This window comes from Spermophilus citellus (genome assembly GCF_964194105.1).
Source record: "Spermophilus citellus genome assembly, chromosome: 7".
Lineage (NCBI taxonomy): Eukaryota > Metazoa > Chordata > Mammalia > Rodentia > Sciuridae > Spermophilus > Spermophilus citellus.
Window position 1 is genome coordinate 104262809 of NC_138188.1, and position 27999 is coordinate 104290807.

Consider the following 27999-nt stretch of genomic DNA (forward strand, 5'->3'; position numbering starts at 1 on the left):
TTCTTGAGAAACAGTAAGGATACAATGAGTGGGCAGAAGGAGAATGTCAGATGAACTTGGAGAAAGTCAGAGATTAACTTGGTGCTTTCAAAACAAGAGAGTGTGGCCAGCCATGCTGAGTGCCACCTGGAGAGCCCGGGTGCGGCCTGTTCAGTAGGGTGTTATTTACTGCTTACACACACTGAGCTATTCACTCATTCCAAAAATGAAGTACACAGCCTCCTCCTTCTTCCTTCCCACCCCCTCCCTTCTCCCTCACTCCTTCTTCTTCCTTCTTACATATTTTTTTGGAAAAGTAAACCAGACAGTAGCCATTCATTTCTTATTCACAATGTAACATAAAAATGATCTTTAATAAAAGGTCATGGTTTCCAGTTTCAAAAAAAAGGGGAATTTAATTCTGTTCATAAAAAAAATAAAGAGAAATTGCATGGCTTGAATGGAAAAGGGAATTTCCCCTTCACTCTTTCTAGAAAGGGCAACACTAAAAGCATAGCTTGCATGGTCTGTTTAAATATGAGAAGGAATGTGACCACATGAAGGCTCTGTAGAAGGGCCCAATTATTCACCACCAACCAGGAAGAACAGAGCTGTACGGAGTACAAGCCTTCCCTGCACTCTGCACACTCAATCTCTTCTGAGCCTTGAGTTGATTTCTCTGGTGGTCACTTGAGGAGAGTTGAGTGACTTCTTCTATGGCTCCAGATGCAACCAGGAAACCTGCCTAAAATGGCTGTCCTTTTTTGAGATACCCCTAAGCTTCAGGAGTTCTCTCCAAACAGCAATTTTAGGAAGGAGTGCCAGAAACCAAGGGATAAGTGACTGACACCTCCTCAGAAGGAGGAGTAGGCTGGAGAGGCAAGAGCAATCAAATCCCCTGGCTGGCTAGATTCTTTTCTTTACTCTTTGGCCCCAGGACTCTTCTGGAAACAGAAAGGAGAGCAGACTCATAGGTTAACCCAGGCTGACCCAGATGGTGCGATCGTAGGGCTATGACTGTGTGGAAGAGAAATAACTTCAGCAAAGCTTCCTGAGATCTGTGGTTTAAGGAGTAGTTATTACCTTTCATTTCTAGGATGCTGTATTTTCATCCCAGTGGGCCCTGAAGACCCCTGGGTGGGGTTGTGGGCTGGAGCATCCAAGATCCATCGAAAGCCCAAGAAGCAGAGCTTGTGGTCAGAGGGCCAGCTGAGCATCCCCTTTCTGTGAAATCCCAACAAAACTAGGAGAAAGAGAGCAGTAGAGGCCATCTTCTAGGAAAGTGACCGTAGATTTCAAAATCTGCTGGTTATCCCGATCGAAGTTGGGGAAGCAGACTACTGCACTGGGGGAAGAAGAGAAGGGGGACATCATGGACTTCCCACAGGTTTCTTTCTGTTCTGTTTTCCTTGCTGAGTTCATCTTCTAGTTTTTTCCCTAGTCTCCTTTAAAATATTCAGCCTTACAGATGATGTGTTTAGGGTGACTAAAATTCAGGGACCAGGCTCACTTGGGTCCTCAACATTGGGTCCATCAACTGTGCCATCTTTCAAGGAGGAAATGCTAACCTAAACCTGCATCTTTGTTTTTAGCTTTTTCTTTTTAAATTTCTTCTCCTGCATCCTATCTGTTTGGATAAATTTTTTTTGTTCTAATCAGATATGCATGACAGAAGAATGCTCTTTGATTCATTACACACACAAATGGAGCGCAATTTTTGACTTCTCTGGTTGTACCCAAAGTAGGGTTACACCATTTGTGCAATCATACATGTAACTAGGGTAATGATGTTGGCCTTATTTCACCATTTTTCCCATGCTCCACTACCCCATTATGGATTAGCATCCACTTATCAGAGAAAATATTTTGCCTTTGGTTTTTTGGGATTGGCTTAATTCGTTTAGCATGATATTATCTAACTCCATCCTGGAATGCCATAATTTTATTCTTTTTTTATTGCTGAGTAATACTCCATTTTGTATATATACACCACAGTTTCTTTATCCATTCATCTATTGAAGGATATCTAGGTTGGTTCCACAGGTTGGCTATTGTGAATTGTGCTGGTATGAACATTGATGTGGCCACATTACTATAGTATGCTGTTTTTAAGTCCTTTGGGTATAGACCCAGGAGTGGGATAGCTGGGTCAAATGGTGATTCCATTCCAAGTTTTCTAAGGAATCTCCATACTGCTTTCCAGAATGGCTGTACCAATTTGCAGTCCTACCAGCAATGTATGAGTGTGCCTTTCCTCCCACATCCTTGCCAACACTTATTGTTGTCTGTATTCTTGACAACTGCCGTTCTGAATGGAGTGAGATGAAATCTTAGAGTAGTTTTAATTTGCATTTCTCTAATTACTAGAGATGTTGAACAGACCAATATCCCTGATGAATGTAGAAGCAAAATTTCTCAAAATTCTAGCAATTGCCTACAAAAACATATTTTAAAAATTGTGCACAATGATCAAGTGGGGTACATTCCAGGGATGCAAGGTTGATTCAACATACAGAAACCAATAAATGTAATTCATCACATCAATAGATTGAAGGATAAGAATTGTGATTATATCAATTGATGTTCAAAACACTGTCATATTCAAAACACTAGAAAAACTACGGATAGTAGGAGCATACCTCAACATTGTAAAAGCTATCTATGCTAAACCCAAGGCCAACATCATTCTAAATGGAGAAAAATTGGAAGCATTCCCACTAAAAACTGGAAGAAGACAGGGATGCCCTCTTTCACCACTTCCATTCAACATAGTTCTTGAAACTCTAGACAGAGCAATTAGACAAATTAAAGAAATTAAAGGAATATGAATAGGAAAAGAAGAGCTCAAGCTATCATTATTTGCTGACGACATGATTCTATACTTAGTGGATTATTTAAAAAATTTTTTTTAGTTGTAGGTGGACAAATAACCTTTATTTTATTTTTTTTTATGTGGTGCTGAGGATCGAACCCAGGGCCTCACGCGTGCTAAGCAAGTGCTCTACCACTGAGCCATAACCCCAGCTCCCTTAGTGGATTATTTTTGAGCTGGCAATTTTTATTTGCTTTCTTGATATTCTTCAAAAATCAGCTCTCATTATGTCCTTTAAAGCCTAATGTCAATATATTTCTATAAAGTCTATTCCGTTGATCCAATTATTGCCTGACTGCTCTAAGTGCACTTAGTGAATTTTTTGGTACACTTAGATGCTGTATTAGTTAGGGAAGCAGAACCAATAGTGTGTATATGCTGTGTACATACTAATAATATGTTAATTATATATATATATATATATATATATATATATATATATATATAATATGTGCTAATATACTATAAACTAATAATATATACTAAAACTGTATACATATCTATATATGTATATAGAGACAGATTGATTTACTTTAAGAAATTGGTTTATAAGATTGTGAGGCTGGCAAGTTTAAAATACTGCATATAGGCCAGTATTTATTTATTTATTTTTGTACTGGGGTTTGGATCCAGCGGTGCTTTACCACTGACCTACAACCCCCATCCTTTTTATTTTTTTGAGAGGGGTTACTAAGTTGTTTAGGGTCTCACTCAGTTGCTAAGGCTGGCCTCCAACTTGTGAGTCACTGGACCAATTAGGGCTGATTTTGCTGCTTAATCCTAAGGCAATCTGCTGGCACAATCAACCTCTTCCTGGGGAGACAAATATTTTCCTTTGGGGTTTTCAACTGATTGTTTGAGGCTCACCCACAGTATAGAGGGCAATATGCTTTACTTAAGGACTACAGATTTAAACGTGAATCTCATTTTAAAAATATTTTCACAAAGACATATGGAATAACACAAGCGAATATCTGGGGTTTTGTGGCCCAGCAAATTGACATATAAGCTTAGCAATCTAAGTGTTCCCTGAGTCTTTTTGAATTGACTGTACAGGATATGTAAGCAGATGCTTTTGGGTTCCTATTTCTCCTGTACTAACTTTCTTTGGTCTTCATGTTTTCCCAACTTTAATTCTTTTTGACACATTTATATCTTGTGGTATATATTTTCCTTTGAACCTTGTTGCTTTTTATTTACTGGAGAGTGGGGCCCTATTAACCATTTCCTGTTAGCTCACTCTCTATCATTACAATTTTTTTAAACTCTCCTTATTTAGGCAGTCATTTTACACATGCAGACCCAGGAAGTGTTAGAGATTTGTTAAATTTATTTTGATTTTCTGTGCTTCTGTTTTTCTTCTCTTCAATTTTGGCCTTGGTGTGGTAGGAGAGGAATTGTGTGCCAGGACCTCCTACTCTTTTGGTATCAGTCTGTGAGGGATTTTATCCTACAAGCATCACCTTATGTGAACCTTTGGAGTTGATACAGTAATTGATAAAGCTAAGGAGGTGGTTTTTTTTTTTTTTTTTGACTTAAAAATTGTATTTACAAAATGACCCTATCCCATCCCAAATGTGCTCAAGATAAAAACTGTAAGTATATACAACCCGAGTAGTGGAATCCCATTTTACTGGGGAAGTGGGGATAGAACCAAGGCCAGGGCATGATCAGTACTGTTTTTACATTATTTGTGCAAATACTGTCACTTTTGCCCAGGAAAGCCTGGCATGAATATAGGCCAAGGTGTCAGCCCAGGGCCACACGTGAGTCACTGAGATACCCAGACCAGGGCCAGGATCCCGGAGCCTCCACGTTCTCCAGCACCAGGAGCTTCTCAGAGCCCTGCAGAGCATCGGTGGTCGGTGACAGTGGTTCCCGAAGCTGGGGCTGGGACGCAGAAGGGCGCGGCCTACACGGAAGCCGCTTTCCGGGCCCGGAGAGTCGCTCGGAGCCGGTCTGGCCAAGCGCAAGGAGGCGGCGCTTGCTGGAGATCTGCTGAACTTGGGCGCGGCCCGGGACTTGGCCCCGCGGCTCCGCCCTCGGCCCCGCGGCTCCGCCCCCGGCCCCGCGGCTCCGCCCCCGCCCTGGTTCCGCTTGCTCCCGGCTCCCGAGGCGGACAACCCCAGCCTGGCACTCCGGGATAGCCTGGCTTCTTCCGCAACCAGAATTCCAGGCCGAGGATCCGCCCTCGTGCCTAGTGCCCCTCTCTCGGAGGCGACCAGGTACATCCTTCTCCACCAGACGCCGCTCTCCTTTTGGTGACCCGGTACCCGTTTCCGGCGCCCCCTGCTCGCACCTCCCCTTGGCAGGTCCCAGCCCCACGCGCATCCTGAAAGTGGAGGGGCCTCCGTGATTCCCAGTGTGGGTGCCAGCCGCTTTGCAAATCCAATGTGTTTGTATGCGGACCTCTTCCTCCCCCGCCCCCGTCCCCCACCCCAAAAAAGAAAGAAAGCCGAGGACCGTAGTTTTGAGTGTATAGAATGTGAACTGTGAAGCTTTAGAAAAGTTTGAGGAAAAACAGCGTCCCGTGTGGGAGACTAGGTAATGTGCGAAAGTGAAATCGAATTTCAGAAAAAGGTGAGGGTCCTCTTCCTCCACCTTGCCGCGACTCACAAAACACACGTTAGGGTGGAGCCGGAAAGAGTTACACAAAAGAAGCCGAGGACTTTGGGAGGGAAGGTAAAGGATGTTGAAAGGTAGCCCTCGGGGCTGGGGATGTGGCTCAAGCCAAGCGGTAGCGCGCTCGCCTGGCATGGGATCCTCAGCACCACTACCGACAAAGATGTTGTGTCCACCGAGAACTAAAAAATAAATATTAAAAATTATCTCTCTCTCTCTCCTCTCTCTTAAAAAAAAAAAAAACACCTTAATTTAAAAAAAAAAAAAAAAGAAAGTTAGCCCTCAGAGGACAGTTAAGCTTGCTTGGGCTCTGAGAGTCTCAGCCCAAGACCAGATCTCAGGGAAGCATCCACATCCTCCTCCTTCTTTGGTCCCTTTTACAGATGGGAAAATCTCAAGCTCCAGGAGGGATGGTTTGTTTACAGTCACACAACTAATTCTTATGTGAGCCAGAATTCCTAGGCTTCATTTATAAATAACAAAATATGTAAATCAGACTTTAAAAATATAATTTGTGAGCCAAGAAGCTCCAGCCTCCTCAGGAACTGCGCTTTGGATGTTCAGTTCATCTTCATCATTCACTGCTTCTCCAGGGGTTTGCCAACCTGCCCTTCCTGGCCTGGGGCAGTGCAGCTGGAGAAGGACTCCAGAAGACCAAGGAGGACCTGATCTAAACCCTGAGAAGATACCATTTAGGTGAGTGGAGGGGAAGAAGAGCAATTAAGTGAAGAAGGAGCTTGAGCAGAGCTCAAACTTAAAAAGTGTTTGCCAAGCTGTTCAAGGGGGGGGTGGATGGATAGGGTGGGCAGATGGTGGAAGGATTTGAACCTGATGCTCCAGGGAATGGGGCACACTGGAGAACTTGGGAAAGAAGGGGAAGGGGCTGTTAGGAAATGCACCTGCAGGGAAGCCAGCAATTTAGCAGGAAATTTTTTTTTTAATTTGTTCTAATTAGTTCTACATGATAGTAGAATGCATTTTGACACATACATGAATGGAGTATAACTTCTTATTCTTCTGGTTGTAGATGATGTAGGATCACACTGGTTATGTAATCATATAGGAACATAGGGCAATAATGTCTGATTCATTCTACTGCCCTTTTCACCCCCACCCTCCTCCCCTCCCTTTACTCTCCTCTGTCTAATGTGAAGTACCTCTATTCTTCCCCAGCCCCACCCCCTTATTTTGAATTAGCATTCACATAATCAGAGAACTTTTGGCCGTTGGTTTTTTGGGATTGGCTTATTTTGCTTAGCTTGATAATCTCCAGCTCCGTCCATTTACTGGCACATGCCATAATTTCATTCTTCTTTACGGCTGAGTAATATTTTATCGTGTATATATACCACATTTTCTTTATCTATTCATCTGTTGAAGGGCACCTAGACTGGGTCCATAATTTAGGTATAATTTAGCAAGGATTTAATCTGAGCTGGGCATACCGAGATCTCAGTACTCTAGAATTCCATGATTTAAAAGAAAAAAAAAGTTTAAATATTGCTATTGAAGCAAAGATTATGGGGAGAAAGTATTCTGTTTCAATAACTGAAAAACCTTTTCTCTGGTTACACATGAATAATAAAAATAATTACAAAAATAGTGCCTACTATGCACCTGTATTGTTCTCAGTGCTTTATGAAAATTAACTCATTGACTGCTCACAACAAATCCATTAGAATGTTGCTATTATTATCCTTACTATTTTACACATGTGTAGGCTGAGGCCCCAATGGGTTGCCCAAGGTAAGTAGGCCAGGGCTGAGGCATAATGGAGTTTCCGGCCCGTAATCTGAAGATTCCAGGCCAGGGGTTTTCACCTCTGAGTGTGTTGAGACCCAGGTTCCTTATCTGTGAAATGTGTATTGCAATCCTTCCCTGCTAGTACTTAGCTTCTATGAGCCCCAGGTTCCTTATCTGTGAAATGTGTACTGCAATCCTTCCCTACTAGTGAGGCACAGTATGTCGGTGCTTTGCAAACTGCATTGTGATATGTCCAAGGTCAAGTCTCAACTAAAAAGAAAATGAAACACTTGGATTGACTTGCATAATTTAATAGGCTTGCTGTTCACCAAGAGGCAAAGATATCGTTATAGTTAAAATCCCCGGCTTTGTAGTCTAATAGACCTCCATCAGAATCCCAGTCCTGCCTCATGTTAGCTCTGTGACCTGAGACAAGTCTCTTTAATATTTCTGAAACTGTTTCATCTCCATGATCCTCAGTTTTCTCAGATACAAGATGGGCCTAATGATACAGTCCTTATAGAGCAGTTATGAGGATAAATGAGATGTACTTAATATGATGCCTACAAGAAGTAAATTCTCAATCAAATGTAGACGGAGCTCTTGTTCTTTCTGATTCTTTTCCATTCTCCTTCAGGTATCTAAATTGCCCCCTAAGACAGCCCCTGCAGAGCCCAGCATGTGTGGGGGACTGCTGGAGAGGTATATGGCTGCCATGGTGCTAAGTGCAGCTGGAGATGCCTTGGGGTACTTCAACGGGAAGTGGGAGTTCCTCCGGGATGGGGAGAAGATACACAAACAGTTGGCCCAGCTGGGCGGCTTGGAAGCCATCGACGTGGGGCATTGGAGAGTCAGCGATGACACTGTGATGCACCTGGCCACAGCAGAGGCCCTCCTGGAAGCTGGGAAAACCCCTAACCTGACTCGACTGTATTCTCTCCTTGCTAAGAATTACCAAGACTGCATGGAAGACATGGATGGCCGGGCACCAGGTGAAGGCTGGGGAGAGTGAAAAGAACACAGGCCCAAGGAAATCTTTAAGAACGTTTTCCTTAAGTTTGATACAAACTCAAAAACAAAAAAGAAAAATGTTGCTGGAAATTTAAACATTGAGTGAACGCCAGCATGGTGGCTGCACACACCTGTAGTTCCAGCTACTTGGAAGGCTGAGGCAGAAGGATCACAAGTTCGAGGCCAGCCTCCTCAATGTAGAGAGACCTTGTCTCAAAAAAGGGGAGGGAGACAGCTGAGGATATAGCCTGGTGACAGTGCTCCTGAGTTCAATCCCCAGTACCACAGATAGAAATAAATAAATATCAAGGAAACAGTAGTGTTGATAGTAGTTGTGCTAAAAATAGAAACAAATGTCTTGTAATTTACTTAATAATAGCTGTGCATTTCCACATGTAAAATTATGCAGGTGAATAGTTGCTGATATGGAAAGGTATTATACATTAAGTGAAAAGAAGTAGATTTTAAAACAGTAGATGTTTTATGAAACTGCTGTCATTAAAAGTGTAGACATGTAGCTCTGTGTTGGGAGAAGTCTGGAAGAATATAAGCAAAGATGCTAATAATTATATTTAAGTAAAAGGAGTAGTTATTTATTTTCCTTTTACTTATTTGTATTTTTAAAGTTTTTGTTGTTGGTGGGGTTTTTTTTTTTTGTCATTCCTATTTTTGTTTTTGTGGCAATGAGAATTGAACCCAGGGATGCTCTACCACTGAGCTACATCCCCAATCCTTTTTTTAGAACTTTATTTTGAGACAAGGTCTCACTAAGTTTCCCAGGCTGGCCTCTAGCTTGTGATCCTTCTGCCTTGCCCTCCCAAATAGCTGGGTTGTGGAGACCAACCTTGTGCACATGAGTGAGTTGGTCTCCCACAGCTGGTATTTTCTAAGTTTTTGTAATCAACAAGCATAAAGGAAAACATATTTTTTTTCTCTTAAAGAAAAATGGAAAGTATTCTGTAGAGACTCCTCATGTAGTCCTAGGTCTTCTCACAAATGGTCTTGACCACTTTGGGAACTTGTTAGGGTCCCTCAGGCCATGAGGTGATTTGGGTCACCTTTTTCTTGCCCATCAGATTGACCCCTCTTCCTGTATTAGTCTGTTAGGGCTACCATAACGAAATACCATAAATTGGGTGGCTTAAACATTTATTTTCTCATAGTTCTGGTTGTTAGAAGTCAGAGTCGAGTTGGCAGGTGTGACTTCTTCTGGAGCCTCTCTTGGCTTGCAGATGGCCATCTTCCGTGTCCTCATGTGGTGCGTGCAACCTGTGTATCCAGGTTTCTCTTCACCCTAATGCCTCATTTTAGCGTCATCACCTCTTGAGAGGCCCTGTCTCCAAATTGAGGTACTGGATGTTTGGGCTTTAGCCTATAAATTTGGGAGAATAAAGTTCAGCCTAGATTACCTCCTAATGAAAGCACCTCTCCACCATACCCAGGGGCCTCTCGTGAGCTTAAGGATGGTCCTTAGAAGCCAATCCCTCTTCATCCTTTCTTTGCAGCTAATATCTCCTTAGTTTAGCACATAGAATATTTTCTTTGTCTACCTGTGCCATCCATGAACATAGATTGAATTAACTGACTCATAAGGGAACAATAATATTACACTCCAAAGTATGCTTTGCCATCACTTGGCTCCATGTGTATTCACAGCCCTCAGTACAATAAGTCAGTGGACAAGCCTGTTTATGCCACTGTCACAAAGGGACAGCCCAGGTCCACTACTCCTTATCTGAGCCCAGTGCTTCACCCTACAATTTGTGTCTTCTTTCCAACATCTACAGACTCTAATTAGCAGGTTCTTATTGAGCTCTTGAAGGACTTGGGTTTTGAAGTCTGGTGGATTTTACTAGGCCACTAACTAGCTGGTTATATGTTTTTGTTTTTGTTTTTTTTTTAGAACTTTATCTTATTCATTTAAAACGGAGAATAATGTGTTATACTGACTTTATTGAATTCTTGTAATGTCTCTATGATAATTGGTAAAGATTCTAGGGCTCTTTATATGAATCTGCTTCTTTTTAAATTAATATTATCATGCAAAGGATTATATATGAAGTACAGCACCTTGTTGGGTTGGGGCTTAGAGTCCAGGGGCATCTGTTGTCATAATTTCTTGCCTTTCCCTTTCCATTAGGGAACTTGTAGACAGAGATTAAGTTCCTTCTTCCTCCTGGGGCTTGGCTTTGGTTCCACTGACCGCCATGCCTGCCTGATTCCCCCAGGTGGTGCCTCGGTGCAGAACGCCATGCAGTTGGAGCCGGACAAGCCCAATGGCTGGAGGATTCCTTTCAACAGCCATGAAGGTGGTTGTGGGGCTGCCATGCGGGCCATGTGCATTGGTCTCAGGTTCCCTCACCACAGTCAACTAGACATGCTGATCCAAGTGAGCATTGAGAGCGGTCGAATGACCCACCACCACCCAACAGGCTACCTGGGAGCCCTCGCATCAGCTCTTTTTACAGCCTATGCTGTGAATGGCAAACCCCCGCAGCAGTGGGGGAAAGGACTGATGGAAGTGCTACCAGAAGCTAAAAAGTACATCGTCCAATCAGGCTACTTCGTGGAGGAGAATCTTCGGCATTGGTGAGTCTTTAGATTCCTGTGCAGGCTGGAACGTGGGTGAATCTGCGTACGTATATCCAAGATTCAGAGATGCCCACAGCCAACGTGGTTCTCATCACTCAGCTCCCTGCTAAGGATTTCAAGTTCTCTTCCAGCCACAGTTGCCCCAGAGCAGCCAAGTGGGTGCCTCGATGAACAGTGTAGCTGCAGTGCCTCCATGTTATGTTGGGATTCTGTTTTGTGTTAAGTTTTCTATGATTTTTATGGCCCTCTTACATTATTTTCCAAGAATTGTTTCCATCTTACTTGGAGCTTGCTTGTTTAGTATTGGCTCAACATATAAACAATATTTTTAAATCCTTTCTTAGAAGCTCAAGAGCTAGGTTTTCCCACTAGCTAAAAAATTAGTAGTAAGGCCACTTCTTCCCGTTTTTTGTGAGTTCACCTTACATTCCCTTTCTTAGAATAAAAAGACTCAGAGACTTTCTGCTGAACTCACTCCCGGTCTTGATGTCCTAAAGTTCCCCAGGAAAGATGACATTTGGTATTACTCTCCACCTAGGAAAAATAAACCTTTATTTCTTACCTTTTAACTTGATATATATCTATATTTATTTAGCAACCTGGTCAGTGTTTTGTTGGATGTAGATGCTTAGTGAAAATTTGTTACATGAATTACACTTGGAACTGATTTTGATTTTCTTTGTTGTTGGTGATGCTAATGCAAGAAGTTGAAGTTGGAATTTTCTCTCGTCACGCACCCACTTGGCACCTTTTCCCTACAGTTTTAGACTTTAGTTTTTCAATTGACTATAGATTTTCTTTTTCTTCCTACAGGTCCTACTTCCAAAATCAATGGGAAAGTTACCTGAAACTTAGAGGGATTTCTGATGGCAGGTCAGCCCCTACCTTCCCCCAGCCCTTCGATGTGAAGGAGAGGGATCAGTTCTACACCTTTCTGAGCTATTCTGGCTGGGGTGGCAGCAGCGGACATGATGCCCCCATAATTGCCTATGATGCCATCCTTGCCGCGGGAGACTCCTGGAAGGAGCTTGCCCACCGAGCCTTTTTCCATGGTGGAGACAGCGATTCTACAGCAGCCATTGCTGCCTGCTGGTGGGGAGTTATGCATGGTTTTAAAGGAGTGAGTCCCTCCAACTACGAGAAGCTAGAATACAGACACAGGCTGGAAGAGGCAGCTAGGGCTTTATATTCTCTTGGGTCAGAGAAAGACGCTGCAGCGAGCCTTTAGGGAGATGTGAGGTTCATTTCCTGGGGCTCCTTCTGTTCAGTTTCTTTTCATTTTTCTTAAAGTCAAGAGTCTTAACCTTGTACTCAGGGAGTTTTGAGACAAGTCCCTTGAGCACATTGAGGTCAAGCTTTCCAGACTCACCCTGTTCTTTCTGAAGCTATTGTAATAAAGAGTCTTTTATCTTTGTTGATGGGGTCCACATCTCCTGAGCTAGAAATCTCATCGCCTCGAATTTGAGTCTTCATTTTAATCATCCAATCATTCTAAAAGATTTTTCTGTTTCTTCTTCAGTTGGGTTACCCCTGCTCCAAGTGGACTCTGAGACAAGGATTTATTCGAGTGGAAGAAGTTTATTTAAAAGGCAGTTCCAGGAAGCATGAGTAGGAGAATGGGGAAGTGAGACTGGGAGGGAAGGGAAGCGAATAGGGTGTGTGAGTGAGCAGGTTTCCACTGTGGGCAGTTGGGCTGCAGTCCATCTGGGCCCTCTGCCTAAGGCAGTTTGCAGAGTTATTCCACCTAAAGAGCAAGCAAGCCTGGGATATCGATCCACCAACTTCCATCTGGTATATCTCAGCTTGCCTTTTGCACAAGCCAAACATGAATGTCTTCAGATAAGGACTCAGAGATGCTTACAACAGTGAGCTGTAAGGTATACGGGAACAGTGAGAGGTGCACGTGAGGCCCTAACAGCATCTGCTAGACTGTTGTACCTCTTAATATACTTTAGATCTATATTCTTTTACTTCGTTGCACTGAGTATTTTTCAGTGAATTCTGCAATCCAAGGAGCTCAGGCCTAGGCAGATGCTGCTTCTAGCTTCTCTCAGGAGTTTCTCGTGGCCTTTCAAATGTTACCAGTTTTGTTAGTATCTGTTTGCTTGTCTGTATTCTCCCCTGACAGAACATAGCCCAGTGCCTGGGCACCCAGTAGACATCCCATCAGTATATATTAAATGAATGCTGCTACCTGCTCTCCTATCTGATGTCCCCTCGTAACCCTTGGGAGTTATCTGGACAAATAGTTTGATCATGCTAAGCTTCTAGTCAGGTTCCAGTGAATACATCACCCATTTATTTCTTGACGCAATTCTTTCTCCTTTTCTGCCTGGTAAATTCTCACTCATCCTCCAAGGCCCAGCTCAGACAGAACCTGCCAAGTGAAATCTCTGATTGTCAGGCAGTTGGCCACTGTCATTTCACTTCATCCACGGCCTTCTGTCCCAGCCCTGTCACCACACTGATCCTGTTGTGGGGTGATGGTGTGTTCTGGGTCAACCTCAGGCACACACTGCCTAGCAAGCAGCTGGCTTGGAAATGAGAAGCTATGTTATCTTTCTCTGATCACCTCCAGTCTGCCAGGAGAATAGGTAAAGGCCGATCCTTGTTGGGTGTTGTTGGGTGGTGGGGATGAGCACTCCTGTGCTTCCCCTTATAGTACAACCCCAGAATATGACTCCTATGATTTCTCCTACAGATCTCTGGTTTTCAGCTGGGAGTGGGGCGGGAGATCTGATAACAGCAGTCCAGCTATTTCTTAGTTCTACAGGGCTTTGTCTTTCCAAGTCCTTCAGCCTCTTTAGGGTGTGGTGGAGGAAGTGGAGGGAGGGTTGGGGGTGTCTTGGCATCTGTTCTGTGCTGTGGTGCTTCACCACAATTGGAGACAACCAGAAAATAGGGGGGAAAAACTCTATTATATTCAGTTACTCATTCTCACTCTTCATCACAGGCACACCTCAAAAAGTTGACTTTTAGACTCCTTTTTCTCAAACCTCAACATTCCTCCCCAAACCTCACTTTTGGCTGATGACCTTGCTTCCTATTTCTCTAAGAAAATAGAAGCGATGAGAAGAGAACAATCACACCCTCCCATCATCACCTCTGCCCATTCACCTGCATCATCCTTCCTGACCATAGTGCTGCAGAAAGAGAGGGGGGAGAGAGGGAGAGGGATGAGGGAGAGGGATGAGGGAGAGGGAGAGAGTGAGGAGGAAGAAGGATGAGAATGAATGGGGGAATGAGATAAACTTCAGTCTATGCATAATGTTAGAGTAAACCAATAAAAATGATCTTAAACACAGTAATATGTTTCTCACGTTCATCCCATTAACATTTGTGCACTGAAAGCAGAATAAACCACATGTAACATTACGGACTGAGGATGCTTTCATGACCTGTTGTGGATGGTGCTTCCTTTGCTTTTCTTCCCTACCTAAGATGGCTTGATGCTAGAAGTCTTGGTGCCATAGTTTGGGTATGAAAATAGGGAAAAAAATATGGATATGAGGTGTCCATCAGAAGCTCCTGTGTTAATACAGGAATGTTCAGAGGTAACATGATGGATTGTGAGAGCTATAATCTAACCAGTCCATCCTAACTGGGAGGAAACCTTAGGCAGGTGGGCCGTGGCTGGAGGAGGTGGTGCCCTGGAAGTGTTTGTCTTCCCTTCACGCCCTTTCCATCTCTCTCTGCTTCCTGGCCACCATGAGCTGAGCAGTGCTCCTCCACCATGTCCTTCCACCATGATGTCCCACCTCACCTTTGGCCCAGAGCAATAGAGCCATCCCACCATGGACCAACTTCTGCAAATGTAAGCTGAAATAAACTTTCCCTCCTCTGAGCTGGTCTTGTCAGGTGTTCTGGTCACAGTGACACTAAGCTAACACACTTGGCAATAATTCTCTTTCTTTCAAGATCTGTCAAGTTAGCATTGGTTGACCCACCTTCTCCAACCACATTCTCCATTTATTCTTCATTTTCTACCTCTTCAGAGTAAGTAAATCTGCATCTTTTTTTTTTTTTAAACAGCTACAAAGCTACTGGGCCGTTGTAGGCAAGGAGCAGAGGCTCTGATGATTTCACAATCCACCCAGCCTACTGGACCAACTCCTCAAGGAATGACTGCCTGGGATCTGGGGCCATTCATATAGGGACTGGGGACGGCCTTCATAACTTTTTTTTTCAGGGGAGGGGGCATTTGGGATGAGTGACACCTAGGGAGGTGATGAAACCCCTTCCATTTGGGAAAGGAAAAGGAAAATGAGGAACAGTGTTGTTGTGTGTCAGGCAGTTCACAGCAACCTATTATTGAATGAAGAAATTGGGCTCAGAGAAGTTGCCATCTGTTGAAAGTCACACAGCTAGGGTGAGATAGAGCTGGGTTTCAAACCCAGGTTTGTCTCTATAAGAGAGGAAAATATCAAGCCATAATGTTTTCCCTACTCTTCTACACCACTCGACACTTCTGACAGCAGATATTTGGGAGTCATTTCCCCATATACTAGGCAAGTTTCCAGCAGACACCAGCTGGCTGTCCTCTAAAATAATTCAATTATGACACTGTCTACCTTGAGTTTGCATCAGATCCCACAGGTTGAGGGGTTGTTCCCACCTGAGATGCCAATCATAAGTCGAAGGTGGCAACCTGTGCTTCATGCCAACCAACTGTGGATCAGAGCTCCCACGACTCCTACGTACAATTAATTTGCTGGAGCAGTTCAAAGAACTCAGGGAAACACTTATTTAGGCTTATTAGTTTATTATAAAAAGGAGCTCACAGAGGTCACAGATAAACTGTCAGATGGACGAGATGCATAGGGCAAGGTGTTCCTCCCAGAAACAATATTATGTGTTTAGCAATTTGAAAGCTTCCCAGAGCTTGGAAAAGGGAGGATCAACCAAAATCAAATTTTGGTTTTGTGGCAGTTTCATTATATAGAGCATGATTGATTTCATCAGTGATGGTTGGAGGCCAACTTAGCCTTTGGCCTCTCTCCCCTCCCTGGAGGTGGGGGGTGGGGAGGGGATGAAAGTTTCAACACTCTAATCACATAATCAGTGGTTCCCCTGGCAACCAGTGTCTATCTGAGGCTATCCAGGAGCCCATCTAGAGTCACCTCACTAGAACAAAACAAAACAACCTTCCCCCAATACAAAAACAAAAACCTTCAGGAAATTGCAAAGGTCATAGGAGCTCTATGTAAATAACCAGAGTCAAAGACCAAATATTAGAAAAAAAAAAGATTCTCTTGCATCCTAATCTATAGGTTTTAGGAGCTCTGTGCCAGGAACTGGGTAGGGACAGACACCAAATCTATATTTCTTACTCTATGGAACATTACAGTCTCCAAGGCCTTTTACCTTTGCCCTCTAATACACTCTAATGGTTAATCACAAGAGTTAGAAAAGCATTCCTTAGAGACAAATGAAACTCAGGAGAGGCTGGTGATGGGGATGGCTGGGCCCTTTTCAATTCCCACACCAAGTGCTGAACAAAAAGCATGTGGGTTTGAGATCCACATTTGGTGGCAGGGTAGGAAGAGGGCAGAGCAGAGTTCAGGTCCAGTTGTGAGATGGGCAGCGTCCTCACGCTCCAGCACTTTCCCTCCTCAGAGGGCCTCCTCTGCCCCTGCCCTCATTCCATCCTCTGGCCATTGAGAAGCCCTTGCCCAATGCTTGGACCGTAATACCCACTTCTGTCTCTGTGTCATGTTTGGTTACAGCTGCCCCCCCCCCTTGCTAAAGCTCCCACTTCCCTTTTCTAGGCCTTATTGTCATCGTGTACACTAGCTGAGTGACCTTTCAGGGTCTCTGGGTTTAGACTCTGATACCCAAAGAATGTGAGTCTGAAATGGGTTTGTGTGAAGCTGGGGACAGAATCAAAGAAAGAATCCTTGGGTGTCTCCCCCTCTACCCACTGAAGTTTGTATTGTTAACAAAAGATCATGCCTCAAACCAGCGTTTCCCATAATTTTGTCTGGGCTATGATCAGTCTTCCCTCATGGCCAATGCCAGAAGGCAAAGGTGACACATTCCACCTGCCCACACACATCCGAGGCGGCTTGTGTTGTCTTCCTGTAAATCTGCCTTCTGAGATACATTTATTGAAACATATTTCAATAAAACATCTAGTCTGTATTAGTATGGGTGATAAGTGGATAGGTATGGCAGGAATAGGGAAGGTGAGATCTGAAAAAATGAAATTGGAAAACATGACTTTGAGCAAACAAGGAATTTCCAGAAAGATGACTTTATTTTTATGTGCAGTGCTGAGGATAAAACCCAGGGCCTCATGTATGCCAGGCAAGCACTCTACCACTGAGATACCCAGCAGGATGATGTCCATGGAGACTGTTCAGTAGAGGTGACATTTGAAATGATGTGGCCTTTCTGGCATTTCTACTGCACCAAGCCCAAATCCAGGGGACTTGGAAAGGGGGCACTCTCCAAACGTGTACATTTGCTCCCTACTGCAGGAATATGGGGATGACTATGAATCTCTGCTTCCTGGCCATGAGTAACAAGCCTGCTTGAGTCTTGCTCTGTGATACTTTTCAGAGAGCTTCTTTGAAATGTGTTTTGCTACCAAACATGCTATTGGCCCCACTGAGTCTCAGATTACGAGGACTAACCTCAGTTGGGGCTAATGATGCTTCCCTTGACAGTGTCCTAAAAATGAGACTAGTGTAGAGTTTAGAATAAAATTCTTGCTCTGTCATTTTTTTTTTTTTTTTGTAGTCTTGGGAAGCTATCAAACCTGGCTCTGCCTCTTCTCACATGTGTAAAATGAGGCTAATAGTTGCATCTACTTTATGGGATTGTATATTTTGCAAATAGTATCTGGCCCATGCTAAACACTCACAAATGGAACATGTCAGCACACACTACCTACATATTACTGATATCTTTAAAAAAATGTATATAGAGTCTTCTTTCTGCCAGCCTGTCATGAAATGGGAGACCCAGGGAAATCCCCAGACACATCACTTCCAGCCAGTTTCTTCCACTATTTGGGAAACTTCTGACACAGGGTTTTCTCTCCCTTCCATTTTCTTGTGACACTGACTTGCAGCCCCACATGTCCCAGAATGTGTGATATACCCAGAAGGCTCACAAGTAATTTTTCTTTGAAGTTAGGCAATCTCCAGGAACAAACACTAAATCACAGAATTTTTTAAAAAATATTTTTTAGTAGTAGTTTGACAAAATACGTTTTTAAAATTTACTTATTTTTATGTGGTGTTGAGGATCGAACCCAGTGCCTTGCACATGCTAGGTGAGCACTCTATCACTGAGCCATAACCCCAGCCTCTAAACCGTAGAATTTTAGCCTCAACTCTCTCATTTCAAAGTTGCCAACAATTTTCAATCTCTCTTCAATACTTGGGGACACAAAAATTCTCTGTTAGGGCAAAACCACAGTGGCCTTTTGTCTGAATAAATGTAAGACTCCACCTATTCTTTCTGAAAACAGACAGAAATATAGCTGTTTTAAAATAAAGGCTAGAGACTGAGGTTGTAGCTCAATGGCAGAGCTCTTGCTTAGCATGTATGAGCTGCTGAATTCCATGCCCAGTAGAAAAAAAAGAAAGGTAGAATTATGTAGTCTGGAGTAAAAGGGACAGGAAACGCTTTCTGTCTCCATAAGAATTTAGCTTGTTCTGTATGTGAAGCAGTTTCACTGCCTACTGTTTACCAACTTGTCAGAGTCTGGTGAGACAGCTCACCGGTGTATACACCAGTTACAGGAAGCAGGCTTGTTACTCATGGCCAGGAAGCAGAGATTCATTGGCAACCACTTCCCCAAGGCTCAGGAATGCTACCCAGGCAGATGGAGTTTCATTTGCATCTGCTCCAACTGCGCCACAGCTGAGGAGCCCCAGAGAGCAGTCTGCCCTGGTTTTACACCCTAGGGACACATGATTTGCTGGGCTAAAGCATTGAAGGACATCCTGATTCTGAGAAGGGGGAGGAATGGAAGAGGGCTCAGGTTGTTCCAGCCAGTTCTCCACTATTTCAGGATGCTGCGTTCCCAGCACATTCTGCAGTTAATCTTGAGAACTACAAACAAGAAGTGGGGGAAACTGGGTTGATTCAAGGCCACTAGAGAACTGTCCTGTACTATGCTTGTATATTATGACTTTTTCTGAGCGGAGCATGTATTTGTAAGTGCACGTGTGCCTGCATGTGCACATGTGCATGTGCTTACACGTAGTATATATGGGACACCAGGAATGGAGTCTCCAAATTCATTCTATTCACCTCCCATTGGAAAGGAATCTGGCAAAAGATTGGACTCTATGAAAAAAATCCCAAAATTAATAAATTAATTAAATAAAATCCCAATTTTAGTGCTCAACTCATGAGCCATTGTGAGTTGAGCACTAAAATTTCGTGACACGTTCTATGTACTGAGATTCTATGCAACCTTAAAGACTGAGGCAGCTCCAAAATATCTTGTTTAGTGTGAAAAACAAGGTTCAGAAAAGTTTGTATAATAGGTCAAAAATGTGTGAAATTCAGAAAAAGGATGAGATAGAATATTCTAGAAGGATGTGCAAGAAAATGATAATGACTGCCTTCTATAGCACTAGGGAACTGGCAAGTGGAGGTGCATGGAGATTTATTTTTTGCCATATGCTTTCATACTATCTGATTTTTTAAAAAAGCATATGTGTGTAGAACTCTAAGGAAAAACACTTTAAAAATTGATGTGAACTCATTTTGCAGTCAAAGCTGGTGAGGCCTAAAATTATTTCCTGAGATAGGTTTAGAGGCGGAGTCACTTTCTGCTGGGCTGACCCTGACTAATGGCTGACCAGGGTGTGGCTGCCAATACAGGCCCATTTCTACAAGACACGGGACTGCTTTAGCAGGAGACTTTGACTTAAGGGCTCCCCGTTGGCCTGGGAAGCATGTTCTAGGAACTGTGCTACAGTCCATGGCTGTTTCTAGGTTGTCTTCTTTTCTTCCCACTTTCTTTCATAAGTGTCAGAACGGCATTCCAATCTGAAGGCTGTCACCACCTTCAGGCTGTCACCACCTTCTTCAACATCCCTTATTCTTCACAGTATTGGCCCAATAAACTTCTTGCACATCTAGTCCCACCCTAGAGTCTTCTCCCAGGACCTGAACTAATATATCTGGCCTGGTCTCTGCCATCAGAGCTGCCTTCAACACGCCCTGCTTATTGCTGTGCTCTTTCCTGACGGCAGCAGTGCTGAAACAGTGGGATTATGTGCACAAGGGAAAGCAAGGGCTGACTTCAGCCCTGATGGTGCAGCACCAATGCCTCTTTGGGGTCGGTGGTACCAGCAGAGCTTCAGAGTGTGGGGTTCTGAGGCTAACTGGTCCTGCTTGAAATCCCAGCTCTGCATGACCGCATACAAGTTACTTAACTTCTCCATGCCTGACGGCTGTGGAACACACGTGTGTACACAGAACTCATCCCACAGAGTTATTGGGCAGAAAGGACCATCCTGGCCCTGCTGCGGGGAGGTCTGCCTTGCAGTGATGGTTTACAATTGAGGGAGTGCTGCCCAGGCAAGTGCCCTGCCCTCCCTCTTTCACCTGCCTACAAATAGCTTCCTGTGGTTTCTGCCACTCCTTTGGGTGAAGCGGCCACATGGTACACTGGACCCACCCTGGTTCCGGGCCCCCGCTCTGTGACTTTCACCAACAGCGTGGAAGTCTTTTTCTTCTTCTATTCTTCTATTTCTGTATTTGTGAATCCAGGAAGTTGTACATCTCTTCTTTGAGGTTGAATCTTACTTCTAGCCCCAAGATGCTAGGAAGGTTGTACTCTCCAGAAGCGAATTTCATTGTCTTTCATTCTGTCCAATAAATGCACACTTAATGCGTCTCATTGGTGCCACTCTGTGCTAGGCCCTGGGGATTCAAAAGTGAAAGAGAAGGTCTTCACCTTCAAGTTGTTCAGTCTTCCCGGGGAGAAAAACATGACCACAGACAATTTCAGTATAGCAAGACTATTGTGACCACCTAGAGATGAAAGGCTTCAACCCTGGTCATTACTGACATTTTGTAATGGGAAATGGGAGAGGTTCAGGAAATGGTTTCCTGATCGTGTTTGACTCAGGGAGGAAGAACAGTGTGTTTCAATGTCCCCTTGTTTTTTTTTTTTGGGGGGGGGGAGAACTAAAGGGTATTTGTTGTTATTGAGAAGAAGAAATGGAAAACTCTGGAGGTTAAACAAATAGGAAGAGTTTATTTTTCTTTTATGGCTTATGAGGCCAGTTAATGATTAGTGAGCCCCAAGCGAGTGTTGGTGGTAGGTCGGCCTATGTGCTCTGTCTGACATTAGGGGTCTGCTTCATACTAGCACTGAGACTCCAGGCTCAGCGATGCCCCCAGACCTCTGGGCGAGAAGCTTCTGGTTGTGGGGACCTCTTTTGTGGCTCAGCGTTGGAAGTTCAGGTATGTTGGGGGCTCGGGCCTTGGGTGGAACTTATCTTAGTCAGAGAGTTTCTTTCTTAAATTGTCTACATACGCAATACTAACTGTTGGGAGGTCCCCTAAAAACCCTTTCTTTGCCTCTCCCAAAGTGAATTTAAAAGAGGGAGGAAAAACCCCCTACTATCATAATGGGAATGATTGGTAAACAGGGCACTTTCTCAGGTCACAAAAATTGAAACTTCCCCTGGTTGACTCATTTTCTAAAACCTGCGTTATAATCTTCTTCACCTTGCACAAGCCAGGGTGACTATAAGAAAGCAAAATTTAATTAATTCCAAAATTTAATTAATATTCATTTTTATCTTAAAAATGTGCATTTTCCCAAGTTATATTTAATGTTAAAAATTAAAGTTTACAATCTAATAACGATTTTGTCACTGAGATTGTGATGTCCTGTCTAATGCCACTGATGGGTTTGTCACACGTCCCTGGCTGGATTATGATAATTAGTTTTTGTGAACCACAGATGCCCCTTAGAGCAACCTCCCTCAGGTGCCATTTGTGTTGGATCTCTCCCCTGGTAAAGAGCCAGCCCATGGTTCCCACTTGCTTTACATAGCAAACTGACACACTGCCCCTCCTCACCCCACCTACCAGGGCAACACCTTCAGAAAGAGCCCCTCCTTATGCTTCTGAAAGCAGACTGCTTTTTAGTCTTCTTCACAAGATGTTTCTCTCATCCCTCAGCTTTAGAATGTGTTGTTCCTCTGCCTGGGGTTGCTCATACAACCCTTCTACTATTTCTGTTTTTTGGGGGGTAGGGGTACTGAGGATTGAACCCAGGAGGGCTTAACAACTGAGTCACACACCCAGTCCTTTTTTGTCTTTTATTTTGAGACAGGGTATTGCTAAGTTGCTTAGGGCCTTGCTAAATTGCTGAGGCTGGCTTTGAACTTGCGATCCTCTTGCCTTAGCCTCTGGAGTCATTGGGATTACAGGTGCAGGCCACCATGCCTGTCCCCTTGGGTTACTTCTAGTCTTCACATCTTCCAGGAGGCCTCCCATGGTTCCTCTCTCTCTTGCAACACTTCATTCCTCTGCAACACCTTTTACCTGCTCCAAAGTCCACATGGTGATGTGACTGTGTTCTCTCCCTGCACCCAGGGGCTTTTCAAGGTGCTTCTTGGCTTCCCATGGACTTTCTCCTGCTTCAATCATTTGCTTCCTCAAAGTGTGGATATGACTTCCTGCCTCTTTTGACACGCTTCGCACTGTGCTCTGTATGCCACAGATGCTCAATGGGTATTGCTGTGTCGCTACTCAGGGGAGCTCAGGTCAAGCAAGAGGGAACAGGCTCTGGATCAGGACAAACTGATTGGAACCCTGGTTCTGTTTCTTCATGGTTGTTTGACTCTGAGGAAGTAACTTTTCTTTACCTGTAATTGGAGATTATCCTTACCAAATAGGAACACTATAAGAGCTAAATGAGACAATCTCTGCACAGGGTCTGACCTTTTGCAGTTGCTTATTCTCTGGTGATTTTATTATTGGTGAATGGTTGTATGGGACAATGGAAGAGGAGGGAACAGGGCTGCCATGAGCTACTTTGGAGAGAAGATGGGAAATGTCCCTGAAGGTTCTTGGGTGAGCTGTGGAGGTGGGCTTGGCAGCCAATTTGCTCCTGCTTAGCAGCTCCATGCCTACTACAGGGCCAGGAAGCATCTGTTTGGTTGTGTTGATTTGAAACTCAAGGTGGGAGAACTAGTAGCAAACTGCCTTCAAACTCTTTTTGGAGCCTCATCTTTCAGCAAGCCTAGAAGCCTCAGGTACAGACTAAAAATACTCAGAAGGGGACTGAAATGGAGCAAATTATATTCCATGCATGCACTATTCTGTTGAAAAGAACCCACTATTAGGTATAACTACAATGCACTAATAAAAGCACTTAAAAAAGAGTTCAGAAATACTGATCCAGGTAGCAGTGTTGGGGTCAGGAAAAAGCTAATCCAGTTCCATCTTCATGTGTGGGCAGCATTCTAGACACCGTGGGCAGGAAATAAGCTGGTAATAATTTAATAGCAGGGCCTTTGTCTGCCTCCATTTTTCTCTGAACAGCTATCTGTTGCAGACCATTCTCTATTTCCCATCTATTTCTCTTCCTTCCCACCTTAACTGAGTGTGTTGTCAACGGTGATGATACATATTGAGTCAATGTTTCCTGTTCTTTTAAAAGTGCTATATTGGAAATCAAAATGGACAGGTGGATAGGTGGAGATACTGTGTGTGTGACCAAGAGGGACATGTACCAAAAGGGAAAGGAAAAAGAGCGTAACTGCATTAAGGCAGTCGAGAGGCAGAGAGATCAAGAGAAAGGAAAGGAAAGGAAGAGATCAAATGAGCATGAAGGAGGGAGGTTAAGGAGGTGCTGAGATGCCAGTTGATCAGGAGGGTCCCTCTGTCACACTGGCACGGCAGCCAGTGCTCACAGGCCTTGTGGAAGGTAACCCTCTTGTCTCTTGACTGGGCATCTTCACAACCTTCCATAGCAAACCAGGCCGCAGCAGCTTTCTCCTTGGACTGGGGGAGGTCAAGGCTGTTGAGCTTGCTCCTTGATCAAACTGTCCCTTGTGTGTGCAGGCAGGCTGTGTGTGCTCCCTTAGGTGGTTTCTGAAGTCTTCTACCTGAGTCAGGTGTTCTCTCATCACCTGTGTTCCTGGCTGCAGACCTGATGTCTGTTTCCTGCTTACTTTAACTTTCCCCTCTGGACTCTGAGTCCCTGAAAGTGGTTATGGTTGGTATTTTACTCATCCTTAAATCCCCAGAGCCTAACCCAGGTCATGGCCCTCAAGAACCATTCAGTAAACCAAAGGCCATGGCGGCTTAGGAGAAACTGAGCAGATTACAGGCCTCGTTTTCACTTCTTGACATATATGGTAGATTAATTAAATGACCCTAGTTCCGAAGTAACACTTTCACCAAAAAAGGGGTTCAGAGAGTGAATAATTTCAGCCACATTGCTGACCAAGTGATCTGTAGGTCATCAGAGAACATGGCTGTGTCTGCCAAGGAGGCTAGGGCTCAGAGGTAGTGCAGGTTCAGGGCCTGTAGTGTTGAGCTGAGGGCAGAGGTGGCTGGGGAGGAGAAGCCAGGGTTGGACCTGCAATGCTGGCCTCTCATAAGCCAGCCAATGCCATCCTTGTTGAAGGCTGGGCTGTCCCTACATGTCTGGCAAGAGCCCACCCTCAAGTCAGCTGTGTTGAGAGCCCCTGCCCTCCTCCCACCCCGCAGTGTCCTCTGAAAGCATGGTGGAGGGAGCCCATAACCCCAGACACACATCTCTGTCTCCACCATTACCTCCACATTGGACAGCACAGTGTCTAGCTATGGTTTTGAGCCCCCTTTTGTTCCTGTGCACCCCACTCCCTTCTCGGCCCAGGCCACACAATCAGATTGCTCTAGACAAAGAAAATTTTTTAAAACAAAAGCATGGGTGAGATACCAGTCTGCAGAACACACCTCAGACAAGTAAAGACAGGATCATAGAGATGACGTTTCTAACATCTACAGAACACAGGTCAACCTGTGTGAACCACAAGCAGCTCAGGTGAGGAGAAGGAGCCCTATGTAGCTGGGCCCCAAGATTCACTTCCCATGGCGGAAGCTGGGGCTTTGCCAGGGTCGTAGGAACGTTTCTTTAACACTTATTCAGCACTCAGGCCCAGGAATGGGAAACTATGGGTGCTTTTCAGACTTGGACAAACCAGTATGCAATTCTCCACCTCTCCTTCCTATTGTTTATAAACCCCTGGCATGTCATGGAGATAAAGTGAGCACAAGGAAAAAATTGCAAGTTTTAAGATTCAAAAATTTTCAAAAGGGTACAAGCGATACATGGAAATATATGCAAGTAGGAAAAACTCCCACAGTTCTAAAGGTATGCTATAAACTCACTATATATATTTATGTGTATTGTGTATTTTTTCTTTATCTAATACATATGTATTATATGTATTTTTGTGCCCGTGTGTGAAAGCCTCCATATCAACACATAGAGCTACCTTGTTCTTCTTAGTGACTTTATGTACTATATACTATGTTGAAAAGGATTTATATATTGTACATTTTTGCAGATATGAGAAAAATTTCTCTGCAAAGAGGTTGTAATTATTCATTTAGTTCAAAAGCACATTTCCTACCTGTCAATACTCTGCTATATCAAACATTTTTAGTATTGTTAATCTGATAGGAAAAATAGTATTACAACATTGACTTAATTCTTATTTTTGTTATGATTAAGGTCGAACATCTTTTTCTGTATCGGCTATTTTCACTTGCTTTCAATTAATTGCCTGTTTAGGCTCTTTGCCTGTTTTTTACCCTTAATTGTTAGAGCTCCATAAAAATTTGTTTTTTTAGCATAGGAGGAATGAATGCTTTTCACCTGCACTGCTCCTTCCCACACCCCATTTTCTTTTTTCAGAATCATCCAGCTATTCTAGTTCCAAGTCCTCAGTGAATCCAGGTCAAACCAGCTCTTCACTTACCTCACCTTAAAGTGGGCCTTGGGGGTCTTGGTGAAGTGGCCCTTATCACAGAAGACTCAGAAAAGTCACACAAGGCTCTTGCTCTGCAGAGTATCTGGGATGAGGATGGAAGTCTCTTTTTAAATTTCTTCAGCAATCACATCAAGGCTCTTCAGATGTCCAGAGTTCACTGTCAGTTGCCCTCCTTCATTCAGAAAACCTCTTCACATGTGAACCAAGCCCTTGGTTCCCATGCTCAGGCCTTGGACCTCAATCTGCTATCCTTGCCCTGCCCTGCTCACTGAGCCCCACTGAATCTACTAAGGCCTCTTTTTCTCCCGGGTTCCCTGCAGCTGCCTGATGTCTAGAATCTCCTCACCACTAGCAACGCCAGGGCATCCCCTTTGTGAGGATCCTTCCAGCATCAGGTTCTTGCCCCCGCACTTTCAAACTTTCTCCTAGGTCCACCCTAGTGCAGAGTCTCACACATGCTGGTTTGGTTATTCCCAGCTTGAGTGTGGTCTCTACAAGGGTGGGGACTACATCTTCTGTTTTACACTATTTCTTCCATAGCCCTAGCTAGACACATGGCAAAGTCTTCAGAATCACCATTTAATCTACCCACACAGAGAACAGGTTGGTAGTACATATCAAAGGAAACTCTCATCTTCAAATCAGAATGGAATACAATCTTGTGCCCCCTGGCTGAAGAGATCCTCTAATGGCTTTTAGAGGCACTGGATGGTCAGTCACAAAACACCTTGGTGACCTGCAAAATTTCATTAACATGCATGGAAGGAGACTAGAACAGGAGAGGGGATGTGCAGAGGAAGGTACAGGGAATGCAGGTGGGACCACTTCTGTGCTTGCCCCAGGAAGTTTTTAGTTTTTGCAAAAATGAGGATGAAGAAGGCAGACCGCCACCACCAGTCCAATGGCCTGCCACTTGATTGCCGTCCTTATCACCTGCCAAGATTATCGTCTTTCCCTGGACTTTCCAGGTTCTCTTCAGCAAAGTCTAGAACTCTTGTTTTCCCAAAAGAAAAACCGAAGGCAAATAGCATGATATTACTCAGGAATATCCTCCTGGTCCCAGAGGAAAGTTATTGACAGAGAGTGTAGCTTGTACATGCACATGTGCCTCCAGGATGAGAAGAAGAGCCTTTCTGCTAGATGACTGACTTTTGGATCTTTCTGGTCCCTAAAGTCCTCTGTGTGCTAGGGAGCCCCACCCTGTCTGCAGAGGTAATTTTGGCATCCAGAGCCTAATTAATACCTTGGTTGGGATTCACCATCCCAAAGAGAAGTGATCCCAGAATTAGGTTGGCCCAGCGGCGCATTTCTCCTTTCCCAGGGAATTATGGTGCCCGCTGCCTGGACTGCTTTCTTTTTTCCTTATCACCTCCCATTTCTGCTGACAAAACAGTATCCTAGAAGGGGTTTTAAGGTCTTTCCTGTCTTCTACCACTTCCCTTTTCGCTGAAGAGGCCTGTGTTCTATCTGAGTTGTATTCCAGTTTGATTGACGTAGTTTGCAAGTCCCAGTGCTTCTAAACTCGAAAAACAGAATTCTTTTCTCTTTGGCTAAGTTCTAGGTATTTTCCACTACAAAATAAATACAAAAGGAATACTTAAATATATGCAGTTTATGCCTGTTCATGTATACATTTTTTTCCTGGAAAGAATCAGAAGAAAATGTGTATAAAATTTACCTCTGAGAAAAACACTTTAAAATTTCAAATTTTACTTTTTACTCACCAACAGGGACTATTCAGGTAGAGAGATATTACTCTTCATTTTAAATATTGCAGATTATTCAAAATTATAAACTAACTCACAGTTCATTTACTCATTTCTCTCCACCAAAGTACAGCTAGATTCTTTTCCAGATTTTTTTCTATTATGTACATGTTGCAATATGGAAAATTTAAGATTGATTTAAAAAATTGAATCACTGGATCCCAAGGCATTGAGCTCTCCAGTTTTACCAGGTATAACCAAATTGCTTTCCAAAGTGTGTTTGACCCATTTCAGATCCCCGCCAAAAATGTATGTGACCACTTGTCCTCTTTCACTAATATTTAGTGTTATCAGATTGTCTCATTGTTGCTAATCTAGTGCCCAGAATTGATTTACTCATTTTTTTTTTAAAGAGAGAGTGAGAGAGGAGAGAGAGAGTTTTTTTTTTTTAATATTTATTTTTTAGTTCTCGGCAGACACAACATCTTTGTTGGTATGTGGT

General features: G+C 43.7%; 2 protein-coding genes across 11 annotated transcripts in view; both read left to right on the forward strand.

Annotated features, from left to right (window-relative positions):
* The first annotated feature begins 4917 nt into the window (after positions 1–4917).
* ADPRH (ADP-ribosylarginine hydrolase) lies at positions 4918–14142 on the forward strand. 2 transcript variants are annotated; one of them, XM_081302343.1, is made up of 5 exons: positions 4918–5076; positions 6067–6169; positions 7854–8208; positions 10456–10816; positions 11633–14142. In XM_081302343.1, the coding sequence occupies exons 3-5, from the start codon at positions 7896–7898 to the stop codon at positions 12045–12047; spliced, it is 1089 nt and encodes a 362-aa protein (XP_081158469.1). In that variant the 5' UTR covers positions 4918–5076; positions 6067–6169; positions 7854–7895; the 3' UTR covers positions 12048–14142. The 2 variants fall into 2 exon arrangements, with proteins under 2 accessions (XP_081158469.1, XP_081158470.1); XM_081302344.1 differs by lacking the exon at positions 4918–5076 and adding an exon at positions 5083–5215.
* Positions 14143–20800: 6658 nt separating this feature from the next.
* PLA1A (phospholipase A1 member A) overlaps positions 20801–27999 on the forward strand; it is a 46348-nt gene continuing 39149 nt past the window's right edge. For 2 of the 9 annotated variants that reach the window (XM_081301740.1, XM_081301735.1), the window contains exon 1: positions 20801–21256. In XM_081301740.1, coding sequence (XP_081157866.1) covers positions 21184–21256 — 73 coding nt within the window. In that variant the 5' untranslated portion in view covers positions 20801–21183. Of the gene's footprint in view, positions 21257–25715; positions 25758–27999 lie in introns of all 9 variants that reach the window. The other 7 variants (XR_014023006.1, XM_081301739.1, XM_081301734.1 and 4 more) reach the window with 5 other exon arrangements.

What these genes read in the sequence shown, in the direction of transcription:
- ADPRH (XM_081302343.1), top strand. Translation starts at nt 7,896, where the DNA reads ATGTGTGGGGGACTGCTGGAGAGGTATATGGCTGCCATGGTGCTAAGT. An exon ending in CATGGATGGCCGGGCACCAG is followed by an intron (nt 8,209 to 10,455) that starts GTGAAGGCTGGG and finishes TGATTCCCCCAG; the next exon opens with GTGGTGCCTCGGTGCAGAAC. An exon ending in GAGGAGAATCTTCGGCATTG is followed by an intron (nt 10,817 to 11,632) that starts GTGAGTCTTTAG and finishes TTCTTCCTACAG; the next exon opens with GTCCTACTTCCAAAATCAAT.